Source organism: Vipera ursinii (assembly GCF_947247035.1).
Source record: "Vipera ursinii genome assembly, chromosome: 2".
Taxonomy (NCBI): domain Eukaryota; kingdom Metazoa; phylum Chordata; class Lepidosauria; order Squamata; family Viperidae; genus Vipera; species Vipera ursinii.
In genome coordinates, this window is record NC_139513.1 from 139,413,171 (window position 1) to 139,430,525 (window position 17,355).

At 39.2% G+C, this 17,355-nt stretch overlaps 1 protein-coding gene across 11 annotated transcripts in view; it reads left to right on the forward strand.

Moving 5' to 3' along the window:
- LARP4 (La ribonucleoprotein 4) overlaps positions 1 to 17,355 on the forward strand; it is a 43,770-nt gene that overhangs the window by 21,035 nt on the left and 5,380 nt on the right. For 10 of the 11 annotated variants that reach the window (XM_083352426.1, XM_083352428.1, XM_083352418.1 and 7 more), the window contains 8 exons: positions 350 to 403; positions 2,724 to 2,933; positions 5,214 to 5,317; positions 10,879 to 11,112; positions 11,202 to 11,250; positions 14,779 to 14,937; positions 16,531 to 16,649; positions 17,089 to 17,257. In XM_083352426.1, coding sequence (XP_083208552.1) covers positions 350 to 403; positions 2,724 to 2,933; positions 5,214 to 5,317; positions 10,879 to 11,112; positions 11,202 to 11,250; positions 14,779 to 14,937; positions 16,531 to 16,649; positions 17,089 to 17,257 — 1,098 coding nt within the window. The remainder of the gene's footprint in view (positions 1 to 349; positions 404 to 2,723; positions 2,934 to 5,213; positions 5,318 to 10,878; positions 11,113 to 11,201; positions 11,251 to 14,778; positions 14,938 to 16,530; positions 16,650 to 17,088; positions 17,258 to 17,355) is intronic. The other variant, XM_083352423.1, reaches the window with a different exon arrangement.

Genomic DNA, 17,355 nt, shown 5'->3' on the forward strand with positions numbered 1-17,355 from the left:
AGTTAAAGGTAAGTAGCTGATGTTTTATCATTTATCTGTATATTGTTTTGCACAGGTCTTTACTTCTGGGATGTGATTCATAACTTTAAAGAGAATTACTGTTTGTTTTTTAAGAAAAATCTACGTATAATTTTTGAGAAAAATGTTTCAGAAAATATGGGGAAGCAAGGTGGTGTATAATTTTCTTAACACTTTAATAAATACAACAAATTTGAAATGTTGCAAAAGTAACAAAAGAGTGCTGTAGAGTTACTTATATTTCAGCTTGAAATCGATCCTGGAAGTTCTTTAATGTTTTTAAAAATCCTTTTATACTGATCTGTCATTGGATATTTTTATATCTATACAGGCTTTTAAATATTTACGGGAAGAAGTTAAAACCTTTCAGGGCAAGCCAATAATGGTAAGTTTTATTCTCGCATGTATACCTCAAGTTATAGTTTAATACTTAAACAGTACTATTACAGGGAGTGCAGAATTATTAGGCAAATGAGTATTTTGACCACATCATCCTCTTTATGCATGTTGTCTTACTCCAAGCTGTATAGGCTCGAAAGCCTACTACCAATTAAGCATATTAGGTGATGTGCATCTCTGTAATGAGAAGGGGTGTGGTCTAATGACATCAACACCCTGTATCAGGTGTGCATAATTATTAGGCAACTTCCTTTCCTTTGGCAAAATGGGTCAAAAGAAGGACTTGACAGGCTCAGAAAAGTCAAAAATAGTGAGATATCTTGCAGAGGGATGCAGCACTCTTAAAATTGCAAAGCTTCTGAAGCGTGATCATCGAACAATCAAGCGTTTCATTCAAAATAGTCAACAGGGTCGCAAGAAGCGTGTGGAGAAACCAAGGCGCAAAATAACTGCCCATGAACTGAGAAAAGTCAAGCGTGCAGCTGCCAAGATGCCACTTGCCACCAGTTTGGCCATATTTCAGAGCTGCAACATCACTGGAGTGCCCAAAAGCACAAGGTGTGCAATACTCAGAGACATGGCCAAGGTAAGAAAGGCTGAAAGACGACCACCACTGAACAAGACACACAAGCTGAAACGTCAAGACTGGGCCAAGAAATATCTCAAGACTGATTTTTCTAAGGTTTTATGGACTGATGAAATGAGAGTGAGTCTTGATGGGCCAGATGGATGGGCCCGTGGCTGGATTGGTAAAGGGCAGAGAGCTCCAGTCCGACTCAGACGCCAGCAAGGTGGAGGTGGAGTACTGGTTTGGGCTGGTATCATCAAAGATGAGCTTGTGGGGCCTTTTCGGGTTGAGGATGGAGTCAAGCTCAACTCCCAGTCCTACTGCCAGTTTCTGGAAGACACCTTCTTCAAGCAGTGGTACAGGAAGAAGTCTGCATCCTTCAAGAAAAACATGATTTTCATGCAGGACAATGCTCCATCACACGCGTTCAAGTACTCCACAGCGTGGCTGGCAAGAAAGGGTATAAAAGAAGGAAATCTAATGACATGGCCTCCTTGTTCACCTGATCTGAACCCCATTGAGAACCTGTGGTCCATCATCAAATGTGAGATTTACAAGGAGGGAAAACAGTACACCTCTCTGAACAGTGTCTGGGAGGCTGTGGTTGCTGCTGCACGCAATGTTGATGGTGAACAGATCAAAACACTGACAGAATCCATGGATGGCAGGCTTTTGAGTGTCCTTGCAAAGAAAGGTGGCTATATTGGTCACTGATTTGTTTTTGTTATGTTTTTGAATGTCAGAAATGTATATTTGTGAATGTTGAGATGTTATATTGGTTTCACTGGTAAAAATAAATAATTGAAATGGGTATATATTTGTTTTTTGTTAAGTTGCCTAATAATTATGCACAGTAATAGTCACCTGCACACACAGATATCCCCCTAAAATAGCTATAACTAAAAACAAACTAAAAACTACTTCCAAAAATATTCAGCTTTGATATTAATGAGTTTTTTGGGTTCATTGAGAACATGGTTGTTGTTCAATAATAAAATTAATCCTCAAAAATACAACTTGCCTAATAATTCTGCACTCCCTGTAGATGTTCATTAGTATCATTATCATAAGCTTTATGATTGTCTTTCTAAAGGGTGTCATAGATATAATATTCTGAAGGACCAACTTCAGTTCAGGTTTAATTCAAAATTAACCTTGTTAGGGTTAACTATGAATAAGACTACAAAGGATTATTTCTCACATAATTTTGTGGGAAGAGTAATCTTGTCATGGTAGAATCTTGATAAAAATTGAACATGGGGAGAGACTAAGAAAAGACATCTTTTTGTTCCAGACAATTTAGATTTTGTTCCAGACAATTTTAATTTAGAACAATTAATCAGTGGAACAACCTGTTAGCAGGAGGTTGGACTAGGTGACCTCCAAGGTCCATCATCATCATCATCATCATCATCATCATTATTATTATTATTATTATTATTATTATTATTATTATTATTATTATTATTATTATTGAAAAGTATTAAACTGAACTGCAGTTGCTGCCAAGATATTCTGCAAAATAGCTCAGCAAAGAATCTAATTGGGTTGCAGAAATAATCAAGAATTAATTTGAATTGCCATTTTTAATTGCAAATCCTAAAATTTTAACAAAAGGTAAAAGTTACAGACTAACCTGTTTGGAAACTGATGAAATACAAATAATAACATTTTGTGTCTTGTAATGGTCTTTATACCTGGCATGATAAATATAGCCTAGTTTAAATTTCTTATACAGGCCAGGATAAAAGCCATCAACACATTTTTTGCAAAGAATGGTTACCGAGTAGTGGATTCCAGCGTTTATGTTCAACCTGTACAAACACAAGCACAGTTTGCCTCACCACTGTTCATGCAGCCTATATACAGTCCTCAGCAGTACTCCATCTATAGTATTGTGCCTCAGACATGGTCTCCAAACCCTGCACCTTATTTTGAAACACCACTGGTAAGTACTTAACGTTTGTGCTTTGCAGTGTTTGCTTTATTTCAAAAGATATATCTACGTCTTAAACATTACCAAGTCCCCTGTCCTATAATGAACATAATTTGACCCTCATACAGCATTTAATTGATGTTTGAATTGCATATTGTATTTTTTGTGGCTTGGGAAGGAGAAAACTGATAATTACAGGGATTATACATAGTCACTTAAATTCCAAATAGAAAATATTTATGCTTATAGCTAAGTGGGGTTTCCAGAAGTGTTGAACTATATTAGATTGGCAGTGCAAACTAGTTGGCAGACAAAAGCCTTCTTTACAAATTCGGGATGCTACCCAGAAGCTAAAATATGGTGGCATAAATTAATCATTATCAAATATATAAAACAACTATTTTTATTACAGGTAGTCCTCGACTTACAACAGTTCATTTAGTGAGTGTACAAAGTTACAACAGCACTGAAAAATGTGACTTATGACCATTATTCAAAGCTGCAACCTTTGCAGCATCACCATGATCATATGATCAAAATTCAGATGCTTGTCAACTAGTTCCTACTGTGTTTTCCTGAAAGCCGAAAATAAGCCCTACTTATGAACCTCCCCACTCCATTGCACCTGGTTGCACAAGGTGGGCAAAATCAAGCTAGATTGGGGATGGGGGGGTGGAGCTGCCCCATGTGCCACCCACTTACCTTAGGACAGTTGTAGCCAGGTCTCCCATGCCCTGACACCTGCCTCACCGGCCCACTTCTTTGGCGGCTGCTCATCACTGCTTGTGTGCGTAGACCCCGACTTCTATTTTGCCTTCTGGAAAGGCCTCTGCAGCCAAGAAACAAACTCCAGATTGACACGGATGGTGCCCCCTGCCTCTGTTTTGCCATCAGAAACCTTCGGAAAGGCCTCTGTAGCCGAGAAATGAGCTCTGGATTAATGTGTGTGGCATCCCCCAGCCTCCGTTTCATCGTCAGGCTTTCTACGCGTGTCAATCCGGAGCTCGTTTCTCAGCTGCAGAGGTCTTTCCTGAAGGCCTCTGAGGGGGAAATGGAGGCTGGGGCTGACCGGTGTGAGTGGCCACAAAAGAAGTGGGCTGGCAAGGCAGGTGTCGGGACATGAGAGGCCTGGCTGCGGCAGTCCTACTGTAAGTGGGTAAGACATCCCCTGAAAATAAGACTTGGTGCCTCTTTTGGAGGCAAAAAAATAGACCAGGTCTTATTTTTGGGGAATCACAGTACTTACGACTGTTGCTGTCTCCCAAGGTCATGTGACCCCTTTGCAACCTTCTGAAAGCAAAGTCATTGGGAACCTAGATCCACTTAACCACCAGGTTACTAATTTATCAACTGCAGTGATTCACTTAATTATGACAAGAAAGGTGGTAAAATGGGGTAAAATTCACTTAACAAATGTCTCACTTAACAGAAATTTTGGGCTCGATTATGGTTGTAAGTCAAGGACTCTGTATTGGTAGAACTCTAATAGAAAATAAAGTCAGATCAGTATTAATAGTGAATATAATAAAATGCAGTTTGCATTGCCCTAATTTTGTATTTTTGAACTGTTTAAATATTGGAACTCCATAGGGTTGATTATTCCAAAACAAAAGCTTGTGTTTCATGAGCAGGTGTTTATTTTAAATGATAATCTGGTTTGCATTTATCTTTTGACTGCATTTTTATATCAATATTATTTTAAAAATACTTTCCAAAAGTAATAAATTGGAGGACACCTCCAACCAATGTATAGGCATCCAATGCTATATTGTAGCACCAATTATTGTGGAAATTATACAGGTGTAATTGAAAGAGGTAGTCCTTGATTTTGACTGTAATGGAGTCTGGAATTTATGTTGTAAGTCATGACAGTCAAGCCTCACGTGACCAACTGAAAAGTATGGTCTTTCTTGCAGCAGTCTTTATGCTAATTCTGTGGTCATAAAATGAATCCATTCATTCCTATGGGCAGTTTTTGCTCAAAACCAGCAAAAGCATAGTAAATTGCAGTCATGTGACTGCAGAATGCTGTAAGTGGCCGTAAAGGTGTACCGGTTTCCAAGTGCCTGAAATTTGATCATGTGACCATGGTGGGAATACGCTGTTAGTACTCCAGAACTGGATCATAAGTAGCTTTTAGAAGATTGTATCGTAACCGTGACCATTCATTAAGCAAGGCTGCCTGTACTTCCTTGGTTTTAGGTGTGCATCTGTTAAAATTACAGTTCTGAAAATTTGCATTCAGTTATTTGTTTGCAGTGAATCTCATGATATATGTCATGCTTACTTCAGGCTCCGTTTCCGAATGGTGGATTTCTGAATGGCTTCAGTTCACCAGGTTCATACAAGACAAATACTGCAGCATTGAGTATAGGTCGCCCATTCCATAGAAATCGGTAAGGAAAGTTGATGCCAACATTTTTGGAAAGTAGACTCCTGTGTTGATGTTGGACAGTCACCAAACTGGTTCAATAAAAGTGTGGTTATTTTATCCATGCTCATACGTGAATTCCTGTCAACTCCTGCTTCAGTTTTATATGTGCATTATATTTTCTTCAGTTTTATATTTTATTTTCTTCATATCTAAAAGTAGCTTTGTTAAAATCTACAAGAAATTTAGTTGCATTTTGAAACTACCAGGTGCAAAAAAAAGCTTTGTTTTGGATTTTTTTTTAATCTGCATAATATGTTTGATGAGAAGAATCATTTTTAACTTGTGGCAATATTTTGGTCTATATTTGTTTTAATCTAAAACTAACTTCATTTCTTTTTAGTTAATTTCTTTTTTTATTGAAAAGTTTTACAATACATTTTATCTAAACAAAACAACCCCTCCCACCCCCCTCCCCTCCCACCCCCTTCCCACTCCCCAACCCTCCCCAGCCCCTCCCTCCCTTCCCCCTCCCCCCTCCCCGACTTCCCAGAGCTAAGTACAGGGTATAAGAATACAAACAATCATAATCTACCTTATGCAAACAATCATAAACTATTAAAACTATCGCACTTTAACTCATATAAATTAACTCCAAACAGTATAAATATCACATCAATAATTATTCAAATGCTGGATAATACTTTTTAGTCGCATATTTACTCCATAGTATCTCTCTGTTGCAAATAGTCTTTCAGGTACACTGAAGTCTTTGCCATATCCTCCAAATTGAAAACTTTACAGTCCATTCTTCTATAATCGGTAGTTCTTCCTTTTTACTAAAAATCTTACTTTCCATAGTTAAATTCAACATCCACTTGATATCCACAACAATAGTGTCAATAAAAATACCCAATAAAAACAATTACAGACAAAACAAATTTACATCAATCATTAAAAAAACCAATTTTCTATTCTTCTTTCCAGCTGGGCTTTAAATTTCCATACTAAAACCAAGTTTATGCAATCTTTCCTTCTCTTAATATATTATACAGCTTCAAGTACCATACATTACTTTCCAAACTTAATTTTTTTATATGTAATCACATCATTTTTATATTTTCTATTACGTGTTTCATTATTGCCCATAAAAGTAGCTTACAAGTTAGCTTTCATCTATAGTTTTTCCCAAACTTGTAACAGAGCATGTCACAAAGTATATACCTTAAACACATTATCCACCTTCTTATCACACAATAGATATACATACCAACCAAATAGCAAATCATAACCTTCAAAATTTCAGTAAGCACTACTACAATTCTTCCCAATCAAGTGTTCATAATTATCTTAAAATTAAAACAACATAAAATATTACAAAACATAATTATTTTATATAACTCTACATTTGAGGGTGAAAAATATATCCCCAAATGTTTAACCCTTTTAACAATTTCAATTCCCGTTTACTCTTCTAAAACCACCCTTTATAATCCTTATTGCATTATTATCTCCTTCAGTTCTGCAACTACAGGGAGTGCAGAATTATTAGGCAAATGAGTATTTTGACCACATCATCCTCTTTATGCATGTTGTCTTACTCCAAGCTGTATAGGCTCGAAAGCCTACTACCAATTAAGCATATTAGGTGATGTGCATCTCTGTAATGAGAAGGGGTGTGGTCTAATGACATCAACACCCTGTATCAGGTGTGCATAATTATTAGGCAACTTCCTTTCCTTTGGCAAAATGGGTCAAAAGAAGGACTTGACAGGCTCAGAAAAGTCAAAAATAGTGAGATATCTTGCAGAGGGATGCAGCACTCTTAAAATTGCAAAGCTTCTGAAGCGTGATCATCGAACAATCAAGCGTTTCATTCAAAATAGTCAACAGGGTCGCAAGAAGCGTGTGGAGAAACCAAGGCGCAAAATAACTGCCCATGAACTGAGAAAAGTCAAGCGTGCAGCTGCCAAGATGCCACTTGCCACCAGTTTGGCCATATTTCAGAGCTGCAACATCACTGGAGTGCCCAAAAGCACAAGGTGTGCAATACTCAGAGACATGGCCAAGGTAAGAAAGGCTGAAAGACGACCACCACTGAACAAGACACACAAGCTGAAATGTCAAGACTGGGCCAAGAAATATCTCAATACTGATTTTTCTAAGGTTTTATGGACTGATGAAATGAGAGTGAGTCTTGATGGGCCAGATGGATGGGCCCGTGGCTGGATTGGTAAAGGGCAGAGAGCTCCAGTCCGACTCAGACGCCAGCAAGGTGGAGGTGGAGTACTGGTTTGGGCTGGAATCATCAAAGATGAGCTTGTGGGGCCTTTCCGGGTTGAGGATGGAGTCAAGCTCAACTCCCAGTCCTACTGCCAGTTTCTGGAAGACACCTTCTTCAAGCAGTGGTACAGGAAGAAGTCTGCATCCTTCAAGAAAAACATGATTTTCATGCAGGACAATGCTCCATCACACGCGTCCAAGTACTCCACAGCGTGGCTGGCAAGAAAGGGTATAAAAGAAGGAAATCTAATGACATGGCCTCCTTGTTCACCTGATCTGAACCCCATTGAGAACCTGTGGTCCATCATCAAATGTGAGATTTACAAGGAGGGAAAACAGTACACCTCTCTGAACAGTGTCTGGGAGGCTGTGGTTGCTGCTGCACGCAATGTTGATGGTGAACAGATCAAAACACTGACAGAATCCATGGATGGCAGGCTTTTGAGTGTCCTTGCAAAGAAAGGTGGCTATATTGGTCACTGATTTGTTTTTGTTATGTTTTTGAATGTCAGAAATGTATATTTGTGAATGTTGAGATGTTATATTGGTTACACTGGTAAAAATAAATAATTGAAATGGGTATATATTTGTTTTTTGTTAAGTTGCCTAATAATTATGCACAGTAATAGTCACCTGCACACACAGATATCCCCCTAAAATAGCTATAACTAAAAACAAACTAAAAACTACTTCCAAAAATATTCAGCTTTGATATTAATGAGTTTTTTGGGTTCATTGAGAACATGGTTGTTGTTCAATAATAAAATTAATCCTCAAAAATACAACTTGCCTAATAATTCTGCACTCCCTGTAAATCTTCAGGCTTGTCTCGTTCGTCTAGAAGCAGCATGCCTCTTCCAATTTCTGGCCTCCTCCAATGACACTGAAATTTGATCCACTCCTGTAACTTTCTCATCTGTCTACATTGTTCCTTCAGCACCTTGTAGATTCTCTCTGTGTTGTTGAGACTCTCTCTCACCTTTCTTCTTTGTAGATTCTAAAAGTGGTATGGGGGCTGCTTTTAAAACATTACTGTAAAAATCACGTGCCTGAATCACCATAGTAAGACGATGCCTCATAACTTCATAGGTCACCTAAATCTCCTGCATCGCTCTGCCTGCGTCCTCGTTCTCCAAAGTTCTTTCTTGCTAGCAGGGATGGTTGTGGACGCCCTGTTCTGCTCCAAAAAGCCCGGAGCAGAAGCGCCTCACAGTCCGGAGCATGCCCAGGCTTCGGGGGGGCTCAATCCTTCAGCCGCCAAAACTTTAAGTTCTGGCGGCCCCGGAGAGCTCTACCCCTACCTGGGCGCTCGCCCCCTCCTCTTCTCCCAAGGAGGGGGCTTCTGAGCCGCCGAAACAGCTGATCGGCGCTGTTTTCGGCGGCTCTACGGAGCCACGGGGCTGACAGCCTAAGAATGGCTGCCTCCGGCGACGCCTTGCCATCCGGAAGTCCTTTTTAGTTAATTTCATTATGGTAGTTATGATACCCAAATCATTCTTTTCTTTTTAAGCATGTTCTGACAACAGGTCATTTTAAGAAAATATTTTTGAAACATTTTTTCTCAAACTGAAAATTCTTCATCTGGTAATTGCTTATAGAATTTGTTTTCTTATTTTCCCCAAGAAGTAAATTTTCACAGCTATGCTAATTATTTGTTGCATTATTTTGTAACCCTGACAGGGGTGGTATCATTGAGACAAGATGATGCAGAAACAGAATGAATAGATAAATGAATGGTGGCAGAAAGAAAATAACACCAGTTCTTTAAAAAAACTCTTTAAGTTGTAAAAGAACTTCAGTAAAGCAGTTAGAAACTGTGCTCACATTTTTCAGTTTGAGATTGCAATACATAAGTTTGGCAGTTCCCTACCCATGTATATCATTGACATTTAATCATAGAATTGCTTGTTTTGGACCAAGAGTTTGGTGGATTGAGGCAGGAGGGAATCCCAGAATGTGCCAAATAGGCATGTTAAACTTTGGAGAGACAAATGTTCCTGCAATATTATAAGGTCAAAGCACATTTTTAAAAAGCTTGCCCTTGACAGCTTGGCAGAGTTTTCTTTTCTCTTTCAGTGCAGTGATGTGCTATTTCAGATCTGCTTAAGAATCCTTGATAAAGGATTGGAACTCTGCATTGGAACTTTTTAAGGAGGAAAAAATAGATTTGTTTTGTTTTATCCTATGAACAGAAAGCCCTCAACTTACGACCACAGCTGAGCCCAAAATTTCTGTTGCTAATGAGATATTTGTTAAGTAGGTTTTCCCTCATTTTACGACCTTTCTTGCCACAGTTGTTAAATGAATCACTGTGGTTATTAAGTTAGTAACACTGTTATTAAGTGAATCTGGTTTTCCCATTGACATTGCTTGTGAGAAGTCTGCAAAAGGTGATTGCATCACCTCAGGACATGCAAATGTCAAATATGTGCCAGTTGCCAAGTGCCCATATTTTTATTATGTGACCATGGGAATGCTACAATGGTCGTGTGAAAAATATGTGACATTTTATCAGTGCTGTAGTAACTTCAAACAGTTGCAAATGGTTGTAAGTCGAGGACTACCTGTTCGTATCAATCAACAGTAAGTTTCATTATTATACCACCAAATAAGGATGGTGGGAAGGTAAATACAGACCCTTGGTTGTCTAAAATTTAGATGGCTGTCCAACCTCCAAATGAAAAAAGGAAGCATTTGATTATTATTCCTTAAATTCAACTCTAACTAGAAGAGGAAATGAAAATGAAATAAATGTGAGAATATTTATTTGAATTTAAAAAAGGAATGGACAAGATTGTAAGACAAAATGGAGAGTGTGTATGTAATATGAAAAGGTATACACTCTGTGTAATCTCTTTAATATCCATAGCAATAGTCTTGTTTTACGCAGTTGTAACTTAAAGTGCATTGCTTAGGTCCAAGAAAGAGGTTTTTTTGATGGGAAACATTTTTGGAAATTGTTAGATTTACTGAATATTGTTCTGTTTTTACTGAAAACTCATCTGTATTTTATGATTCATTTCTATTGATATCTATCTGTGTCAGCATTAAGTTAGTAATACATTTATAAATTAATTAGGGAAGAGTTGTGTTTGGATAGTACCGTTTAGGAATTGATTTGGAGAAATGTGCTTTCCAGTTGTTGACAAACAGATCTACCAGTATGTAGTTACAATCAGCAAAAAAATGTTGGCCCATTTCCTTGATTCTTAGAACATCAACTTCCTCTGAGGTCTTTAGGGAAATTTATGTGTATTGTAGCAAGAATTTATAGAATCACTTTTTTTTAATATGTCAATCCAGTGTGAAGTCTCATTTCCGGTTGTCAAATAGTTCAGAACACTCATCAGAAGGACCCGCCACACTCAGTGGTGTTTCAGTAGGTGATGGACACTTGCATAGAACCACTTTACGAAATTTTCAGCCTGAGCGCCAAGCAAGTACACTATCAGGACATCAAGAGCCAAGCTACACACAGAAGGAGTCTCAAGTTACTCACGTAGAACAAAATGGTGATTTTGGCATGGGAAGAGGCAGGTAAGGTCTTTGTATGATTATGTCATTAATTCATATCACATAATAAACATAAAACATATTCACGGAAGCTTTTCTTTGCTAATTTGCAGAAGAAACATTTTCAGAGGTCGGAGGAGACGGGATGATGAAAGGCTATCAGTAAGTGTTTACTTTTACTGCGGTCATGTCAGTCACCAGCTATTGAGAATGATGTTAGCATGGTCTTCTGGTGCTAGAAGACCATGCTAACAGAATTGTATGTGAATTTTAAAAAATATGTTACAATGTAAAAGATTTTGCACTATAAATTGGACTACAATAAGTATTCAGGAAATGAAACTTAACTTTCAGAAGTATCAAATATCTTTTTTCTGTTTGTTAAATGTTCATTTATATGGCTGCAGAAGCATTATCACAAAAGCAAAGAAATCCATCTTATATGTGTTTGAAGTTATGATGGAAACCCCCCCCCCCCAAAAGGTTCTTATATCCCTATTTTGAAGTTCCCATGACTGCATGTACACACAAACAGCACACACATCCTGTGGCCACATGATTGTATTTTGAGCACTTGGGAACCACTTCACCTTTACAATCATTTGCAGCATCCCATGGTCATGTGATCAGTTTTTTATGGTTTTTGCAGCGTCCATTGTTTTACTTGTGATTTGTACCAAAAAAACTCCATTCGGTAAACCAGATTAGCGTACTGACCATGTTTGCTTAACAACAGCTTACAACCGTAACTGTGCTCAAGGTTATAAGTCAAGAATTACCTGTATTCCATAATGCAGATATAACCATAATACCAGACTTAACAGCCGAGTCGCTTGATAGACAGCATATGAATTTAATAAATAATAAATAAACCAGTGATAGTCTAGAACAGGGGTCCCCAACCTTTCTGGGTAGTCCTGGGTGGTGGTGGTGGAGGCGCCTTTACACTTGGGAGCACACGCACATGTGAAAGGAGCCACATGCGTATGAATGGGGCTGTGATTGCATGTGCGATGCAAATAGGACAAGCGCCTGGGTGATGCTTGGGCAATGCTAGCACCTATGCATTGCCGCAATGCTAGCACGAGTGAGGATATTGCGCTTGCAGCAACAATAGCACCGACATGACACCATGACAATAGCGCAAGTGGAATGCGCTCATAGCAATGCTAGTGCCTGCAAGACACGGCATTGCTAGTGCCTGCGAGACGGCATGATGCTAGCATGTGTCGGGAGTGCTCGTGGCAATGCTAGCTCCCGCCTGATGCTCACAGCATTGATAGCCTCCGGGCAGTACTGTGACTAGTGCGAGTGGGAGGGTGCGAGTGCACACACGTGCGCTGACCAGCCATTCACGTGGCCCAGGGGCCAACAGCCCATGGCCCGTTAGTGGGCCACAGACCACAGGTTGGTGACCCGTGGTCTAGAATCAGTTTCTAAGCACCAGCAATTTCTACTTAAGCTTTCATTGAACAAACTGAGCCTTTATGTAATTGTAAGAAGTTATAGCCAGGCAAAATAAAGTTGCTTTGGGGTCAGAAAATCCGGGAGTTTGAACTTACTTCCAAAATATGTATTTCTGGATTCATGACCTATATTTGTGTGATTGTTCCTGTACTACTAAAGCCTCTCCAGCATGTTTCAAACAGGTTAATATGTCATTGTCAACTTTTTAGGCAAAGATAAGCGATAGTATTTCAGGTTGAGTTCCACAGAATTGTCCATTGTGAATCAGAAAGTGTAACAGTGAGGCCTGTTTCCTGTTAGAAGTATTCAGACTCATGAGTTTAGAGATTCAATGTTTCAGTGTCCCAGAAAATGTTTTTTTTTCCTTGAATGCAATGATGTAGCAGTTCTGTAGATGATATGATAGTTTCCTAGAACGAATTATTTTGGAACAGGAAATGGTTCGGCAGGATCTGAACAGATCAGAACACCTGAGTTGACCCATTCTCTAGGACGGCTTTTCAGCCTTTTCACAGATTGTACCACTTTTAGGATATGGCAATATTTGAGTACACCAGTCACCTAGCAAGGTGTCAAAAACTTGATGACCCCCCCCCAAAAAAAACCCTGATAAAGTACAAGTCGTCCTTGACATACAACAGTTGGCTTAATGATTGTTCGAAGTTACAATGGCATTGAAAAAAGTGACTTATGACCATTTTTCACACTTATGTCTGTTGCAGCGTCCCCACGGTCATGTGATTTACATTCAGATGCTTGGCAACTGATTCATACTTACGATGGTCACAGTGTTCCAGGGTCATGTGATCCCCTTTTGCAACTTTTTCACAAGCGAAGTCAATGGCTGGGGCAGGGGGCATGGCCAACATCGCACAGGTTGCAGGGCGCCTGTGGGAGGTGCGGGCGGGGATTTGGGGGGGATCTGTGGGTCTCTAGTGGAGGGGTGGGTGGGACTGGGGTAAGCGCCAAGGCATGGTCCACCCGAGGAGCCTCGCCGTCCCTCTTGGGCTATGCAGGGGACTCCTGGATAGTGGCGTACCACTGGTTGAAAAGCCCTGCTCTAGGAGAATAAAAGAAAAAGAATTTGCCAAGAAAAAAGAGAATATTTGTCATTGGAATGATGAATTTAGCACATTAGCAATAAACTTAGACTTATGTACTACTTCATAGTGCTTTACGGCACAATGGAGTATAACCTGTTATATTGACGATAAAGAAACTAGAGAAGATATAAAATGGGAAGACACGGGGGAAGTGTCATTGGAACTCAATTTGCTATAATTCAGTTCAAGTAATATACAAGAAGTTCCTTAGGATTGTAATCTTGAAGTAAGAATCAGGTATACATATAGTCCTTGACTTACAGCCACAACTGAAACCAGAACTTCCATCACTAAGTGATGCGATCATTAAGTGAGTTGCACTAAATGTAACCACCTTTCCCCCCCATGATCATTAAGCAAATTTGGCTTCTCCATTGTTTTTGCTTGTTAGCGAACCCTGGTTAGGTCACAAATGGTGACCATATGACTCCGGGATGTTGCAACCATCATAAATGCTGGTTGCCAACCACCTGAATGTTGATCATGTGACCGCAGGAATGCTGTGATGGTCATAACAGCTCCCTCCAATCTAGCTGGAGATGCCGTCACAAGGAGGCCTCAAAGAAAGCCAGGTCTCAAGCTATGTAGGACTTCAGAGGGGATCATCGGCACCTTGAATTATACTCGCCTGGAAGCAAACTGGCAAATGGTGCAGTTGGAATATTTGTGTTATATATCAATATTGGGTTGTCCTGGTAAATACAAGAGTGGTTTCATTTTGTACTAATTGTAGGTTCCACAGCCCCATGTAGAGTGCGTTATAGTAATCCAGTTTTAAGTACCAAGGCCACGAGTGACTAGTCAGCATTGTCTATTCTAAGGTTGGCATCTGTGCATCACCAAAACTGGGCAAAGGCCTTCCTGACCACAGCTTTGACTTGCTCCACTAAGAGTGCATACCTTGTTGGAATAACAGCTGTTTCTGGGAAACACAATCTCATCTAGAGCTATAGCAAATAATCTCTAGAGTCACTCAGTTTTTGAATCTTCATCCATTCCAGAATTGCCAATGCTAAATTGCCTCCTAATATTGGAATTGGATACAAATGTCTAATGGCATTCTCTGGGTTTTGCAAATGAGATTAATGAGAATAATAGATATGCTCCTTCTCTTTTTTAGCGCCCTCAGGCTTCAGTTGAAACCAAGACTTTGACGCCAAAGTTTGACTTGCTAGCCTCAAATTTCCCTCCGTTGCCAGGCAGCATGATTAAAACACAAGGAGATCCTGTTCTGGAGAATAGGATGTCAGATATAGTTAAAGGAATAAGCAAAGAAAAGGTACTTGTATTTTTTTTCATATTCTCGCTCTCAATTTTAATCTTGCATGTCATTATTGTTTTATCCTTATATTATTTGGCAATGTTAAACATGCTTAATTCATCCCTACTACATTTGCTTGAACTCAAACAATAAATTTTATTTTATTTCTATTCTTATATACACTGATTATGTGGCTATAATGAATAAAAAACCCCATAGGAACAAAAGCAAAGCTGATAGCTTTTGCAAAAGTTGCTTTTTGCTTAGATTATATATAAATATATATACTGTGAAATTCAAGAAATTAAAGCCTTAGTACATTCTGGGCTTGCCACCAGTACAGTGTAGGAAAAATAAATTTTATTCTAAGGTGCTCTTTTCACATCCAACAAAAAACGTTGAAAAACTTGGCTTACACTTCTTCAGCCACACACTACTACCCAAAACCAAGTAACAGTAATGATCTCATTTGGGATCTGCAACTTGTTGCTAAGTGACATGGTTGTAATTAAAACATCTCATAACTGCACATAAATGTGTCTGCTCTGCTGCATTTCTTAAGTAAATTACCTGCCGGTGTTGAACATAACAAGATATGAGCGTGACTTGCCAACTCCTGGCTTTCTCATTGACTTAGCTTGTGAGAGACTGGCTATGAAGCTTGCAAATGACGATCTTGTGGCTGCAGGAGACTGCAACACTGCTGCCTTTTTATCAAGGCCACTTTGTGCCATTCTCCAAGTCAGGGGTGTCAAACTGCTGACCTGTGGACGGGATGCGTCATGCGGGAGCCGCGCCCACCCCATTGCCGGCAATGGCAAAATCCTCCCGATGCGTTGCGCGACATCACATGACGTCGCAAATTTGACATGTCTGCTAAGTGGACACCATTCCTCCTGTGTTTCAGAATCCTTTCTCCAAAACATGAAGGTTGGAGATGAGGCTTTCAAAACACCACAAGAACAGGCTCCATTCTTGCAGATTCTATCCTAGTGCTGGAGGCTGTGTTGGTCTGAATAGGAGGAAACCAGCTCTGATATAGCTTACCAAGACTGAGTGGCTATGAATATTAGAGGCCTGCCTGCCTGTCTGTCTATAATTTACTGGCTGCCCATCTTACCATAGGGTAACTCTTGGCAACTTACATAAACTCTAAAACATAAAAAGTTAAAAATAAACATTAAATCCAAAAACACTTGGAGAGAGTGGGGGTGGGGAAGGTGGGAATTGTTATTATTCAGTCAACCAACAGCAGAGAAGGCCCTCCTCATTCCCCCAATCCCATTGCTTTCTATCTTCAATCTTAGATGAAGCTGCACTAGGCCTTATGATAGGTTTGATGGAACCCCTTGTCCTTTTTTAATGTTTTTGGATTGAGCCTTGTTCATATTTGTGATTTATTCCTCCCTCTTTTCGTTATTGCACTGCCCACTTTGATCCTTGCTACTCTGGCAATCAATAAGTTCTCTGTCCTTGATCTCAGTGCTGTGAGGGAGCTTTTAGCCTATATGATATCTAATTTTTCTTTTCTGTAATAATAAATCACACAGGTTTAGTCTTAACCTGTACTTTTACAAATATTATTCCCCCCCCCCCTTTTGCTCTATTTAGGAAAACAAAGATTTGACAGTTAGTTGTCTAACATCCACTCAGGAAGAGCAGGGCCAAAGTGTTGTTCAGTCTGTCACGAATGCCAGTTCTCCCTATGGGATTGATGTTCCTGGATTAAGGTATGGAGATTGATCTTACAATTACAAGTATTACCATTAATTATTTTGTATGGCAAGAGAAGCACAAATACATTTTTGTATGTTTTATTTCTAAGACCAGCAAAATTGGTAACAGTTTTTTTTTCTCCTAACATACACCCCAAACGTAAAATACTATACAAGTTTGGTTCCTTTTGAAAAATGTTGATTAAGGTAGCTGTTTTAATCAACCAACATCGAAAACATGAAATGAGAAGTCATAGTTGCTTTTATTTCCAAAAGGAAAATTAATCTGTTTGAAAATGTCTGTGTGCTTCAAAACAATTATTTCCAAAACAGAAAATTAACCTATTAGAAAATGTCTCTGTGCTTCAAAACAATTCATTTAAGATTTTTGTAAAAAAAAAAAAAAGTTTTGAATCTGCAAGATGTCACACAATTCTGTTAATGGATTTTCTAGTGCCACTCAGCAAGAGAAGAAACTAGAAGAGGTTCATGTACACAAGGAGGCTGCAAGTCAGACTTCTCCACCTTCATCTGTATGCCCCCCCAGTACTGTAAAATCACCAAGGACAAATACCACTTCATCCACAACCAATGCAAACACAATGCCTGTTGTAATGATACAGGTAAGGTACTGCTTTCAGTCATTTTTGGATTGTTTTAGTAAACCACCTTCCAGATATAATAGAGGTACACAATTTAACCTTTAAAAAAAACCCCGAAA